The sequence below is a fragment of the Bipolaris sorokiniana genome (assembly GCF_000338995.1).
Source record: "Bipolaris sorokiniana ND90Pr unplaced genomic scaffold COCSAscaffold_35, whole genome shotgun sequence".
NCBI lineage: Eukaryota > Fungi > Ascomycota > Dothideomycetes > Pleosporales > Pleosporaceae > Bipolaris > Bipolaris sorokiniana.
The window spans coordinates 3,102-6,713 of record NW_006911929.1 but is presented as its reverse complement, the minus strand read 5'-3'; the positions used below and the strand labels follow the sequence as shown (position 1 = coordinate 6,713).

At 41.5% G+C, this 3,612-nt stretch overlaps 2 protein-coding genes across 2 annotated transcripts; one reads left to right on the top strand and one right to left on the bottom strand.

Annotated features, from left to right (window-relative positions):
* Nucleotides 1-1,528: 1,528 nt before the first annotated feature.
* COCSADRAFT_73266 (uncharacterized protein) lies at nucleotides 1,529-1,801 on the top strand (the record flags this gene model as incomplete). The annotated part of the gene is made up of 1 exon (XM_007707924.1): nucleotides 1,529-1,801. A coding segment is annotated over one exon (273 nt), but the record flags the coding sequence as incomplete, so codon positions are not given.
* A 1,515-nt stretch (nucleotides 1,802-3,316) lies between these two features.
* On the bottom strand, nucleotides 3,317-3,595 carry COCSADRAFT_104522 (uncharacterized protein; the record flags this gene model as incomplete). The annotated part of the gene is made up of 1 exon (XM_007707923.1): nucleotides 3,317-3,595. One exon carries the CDS (start codon nucleotides 3,593-3,595, stop codon nucleotides 3,317-3,319), a length of 279 nt encoding a protein of 92 aa, XP_007706113.1.
* Nucleotides 3,596-3,612: the final 17 nt, after the last annotated feature.

Genomic DNA, 3,612 nt, shown 5'->3' with positions numbered 1-3,612 from the left:
TAGAGAAGTCTCTAGCGCCTTCTTTCAACTTAAGCTAGGCCACTGTTACCTAAGAGACTTTCTCTTTACGCGAGACAAAGTAGACTCTAAAGTTTGCCCCTGCAACTATAGAGCTACTCAAGATCCTACCCATATCCTCCTTAGCTGTACGCTATATAAGGAGGCTAGGATAAAGATGCAGGAGGCGAGCAAGGACCCCCTATCGCTAGCCTTCCTGCTAAACACGAGCGTAGGCATACAGGCTACTATTGCCTTTATTGAAGAAACTAGGGCTGCAACACAGGCCTGGCACAAAGGAAACCTCGAGAACTAGGGCAACACCTATACTAGGTGGCCTCGCCCTACACCCACCCTACCTCTCTCTTTTACCCGCAAGACCCCCTTCTACCTCCCTCTAGACTAGGCTACGAGCCTCACCTCGATTTAGATAGCCCCCTCCCCCACCTACACCAAAGTGATAGCACTACGTAGATACTTGCGGGCCTAGCCTGCACGTCTTATATAGCCCACCGGCTGAGACAGGACGTAAAACCAAAATAATAATAATAATAATAATACTCATTCTAGCAAGACACTAGCCAAGGGACAATACGCTCGAAAGATCGCGATCTTTACCACGATCAGCGATATCCATCAAACCAATCAGATCCATACAGAGATCAATAACTCAGTACAACTAATCGATCCATCAGACCAGCTGAATCCATCATCTGATATATCAAATCTATCCGAACAATCAGATCTATCAGAACAGCTCAATCAATCAAAATCTATCGAACAGAATAATCAGATATCTCTACTACACCAACGTTTCGGCCATATCAGAAAAACAAGCTTAAATAAGCTTCGTGAAAATACCGATGGCATCAAATCAAATATCAAGACTAGCAACTCATTCAGCAATTGCGAGATATGCTTAAAAAGCAAATTTGCTAGTAAAATAAGCAGAGATCTAATCTTAACTCCAGTCAATGATTTTAGCGATCTTATCTACTACGATCTAGGAGGGCCTATTAAGCCAAAAACGAATAAGGGCTATAGGTACTATATAACCTTTCTTGACTACCACACTAAGTATCTAGAAGTCGATCTCCTCACATCTAGATCAGAGCTTATAACACCAGTTAAAGCTTTTATCAAACGAGCTGAAGTACAGGATTCAAAGCAGATTAAGCTCATCTAATTAGATAATAAGCTGAATACGAAAGATCTACAGAAGCTCTTAAATAGAAAAGGTTTCAAACTCCGATTTACCCCTCCATTTAATCTAGAAGGCAAAGATAGAGCTAAACGGATTAATCAAACACTATTCGATAAGATTAGAGCTCTACTATTTGAATCTAAAATACCAAATAAGCTGTGGGCAGAAGCCTTACTCTTAGTAGTATATCTATATAATAGAACGCTATATAGTTCTATCAGCTTTCGAACACCATTCGAAGCCAAATATGGATATAAGCCAAATATCAGCAATATCAAAATCTAGGGATCTCTAGCATATCAAAAAGAGCCAAAAGAATTCGTTGGCAAACTTAATCCTCGAGTCCAGCCATACTATCTCACTGGCTATCTCAGTAGTAATCTATATCGACTAATCGATCTGAAGTCAAATAAGATTGTAACTGCGAGAGATGTGAGAATACTCGAAGGAGTGTTCAACGATCAAGCTCACGATCACGAATCGCAACTCGAAATCGATCGAGAAATCAATCAAGAAACTGATCAAAATCTCCATCCGAAGAGAGATCAGATGAAGACGTCAAAAATTGATCAAAACGTCGATCAATCCACCAATCAATCCACCAATCAATGGAGAACAGTTGGAAAGAATCCAATCGTTCTAATCAAGAACAGAGCTAGAACAGCCGTATCAGCTCTATCCACCAAAGTTTCTACAGAGGACATCATCCTAGAGGAGATCTTATTTACCTCTAGGGATATCACCAATCCAAAAAACTACGCTCAAGTCCTCAAACACGCTAACAAGGATCAATATCTATCAGCAATGCAGAAAGAGCTAGATCAACTATAGAAGAACAACACCTGGACGCTCGTGCCAAGGCCTACTAGCTATCCAGTTCTCAAAGGTCGTTAGGTACTTAACCGAAAATACCAACAAAACAACGACTATATCTTCAAAGCTCGTTGGGTAGCAAAAGGATTTCAACAAGAATTTGGCGTTAACTATCAAGAAACGTTCGCCAATACTACTAGACCTGATCTTATCAGATTACTACTAGCGATAGCTACAGCTTAAGACTGGATTATTTAAAGCTAGGACATCAAACAAGCTTTCCTAAATGCTCTTATCGATACTACGATATTTATCGAGCAACCAGAAGGATTTTCAGATCCATGATACCCTCAGCACGTCTGCCTACTCAACAAGGCACTGTACGGATTAAAACAAGCCAGTAGACAATGGCAGAAGCTACTAGCAAGCCTACTAGGCCAACTAGGATTTCAATCTCTATCTATTGATACAGCCATATATATCAATTGCGATTAGAAGATTATAATCGCTACTCACGTGGACGATTTACTTATATTTGGAGAAAACGAGCAAAAAATCAAGAATCTATTCCACGATCTATCGGATATATCAGATCTAGAGATTAAAGATCTGGGTAATGTATCTGAGTTTCTTAGTATCCAAATTATCAGATCAGATCGATCGATCTACATCACCCAAGAGAGCTATCTGTTATGGGCGAAGAGGCCTTCGAACGAGTTTGCATTAACCTATAGTACAGAAGAAGAAAGATAAGAAGAGTTAAGCTGTCGTACGACACCTCTCTCTTTATACCTTGCTTCTCTACTCTTCGTACGAGTAAGTTCTAACTAAGCGGTGTGATATAGGCACGTGATGTAGGCACGTGATACAATCACGTGCTTTCACTCCACGGGCGCAGCCCATTACAGTCGCAGCATAGTATAAGCTACTAGCTAGAAGCTATAGCTGCGCAACTAGGCTAATAATGCAGACTAGGTTATATTTCTACGCCTAGATACTACGCCGCTACTCTATCTACCCGTATACATAGATAGCTTAAAGTGCTATAAGTATAGGTATATTAATCGTAGTAAGAAGCGTATCTAAGAGTATAGCTTAAAGCAGCATAACTAGATCTACCTACGCTAGAAGACGCCAGGACGACTATCTAGTACGCAGTTCAAGTAGGCTACTATTATATAACGTGTTCCACGGGCGAGCGCCGCACACGGGCGAGCGCCGCACCCCACCAAACTTATACACCTCTACAAGCGCGTAGCTCCACCATGAATTAATTATTCTATTATATATTAAGATAGTAGATTAAGTACTATCTAAAGTATCTTTCTTGCATGTACGTGCATTGTGACCAGTCTCCCTACACCTACTACAGCGCGCAAGAGCCTGGCGGCTAACACCTAATCGCTCTCCTCCTTGACGCTCTTCATGAGCAATCTGCTGATCAGCCTCACGCTGAGCGAGTAGATCCTCGCCAGCTCCCTTTGTAAGGACTCCACGCTTCTGTATCCGCTTTTTCTTACGTTTTCTACGCTCTGACACTGCTATATTAGCTCTCTCAAGGCTGGCAATTCGATCGCGCATTAGCTCAGCTGAGAGCA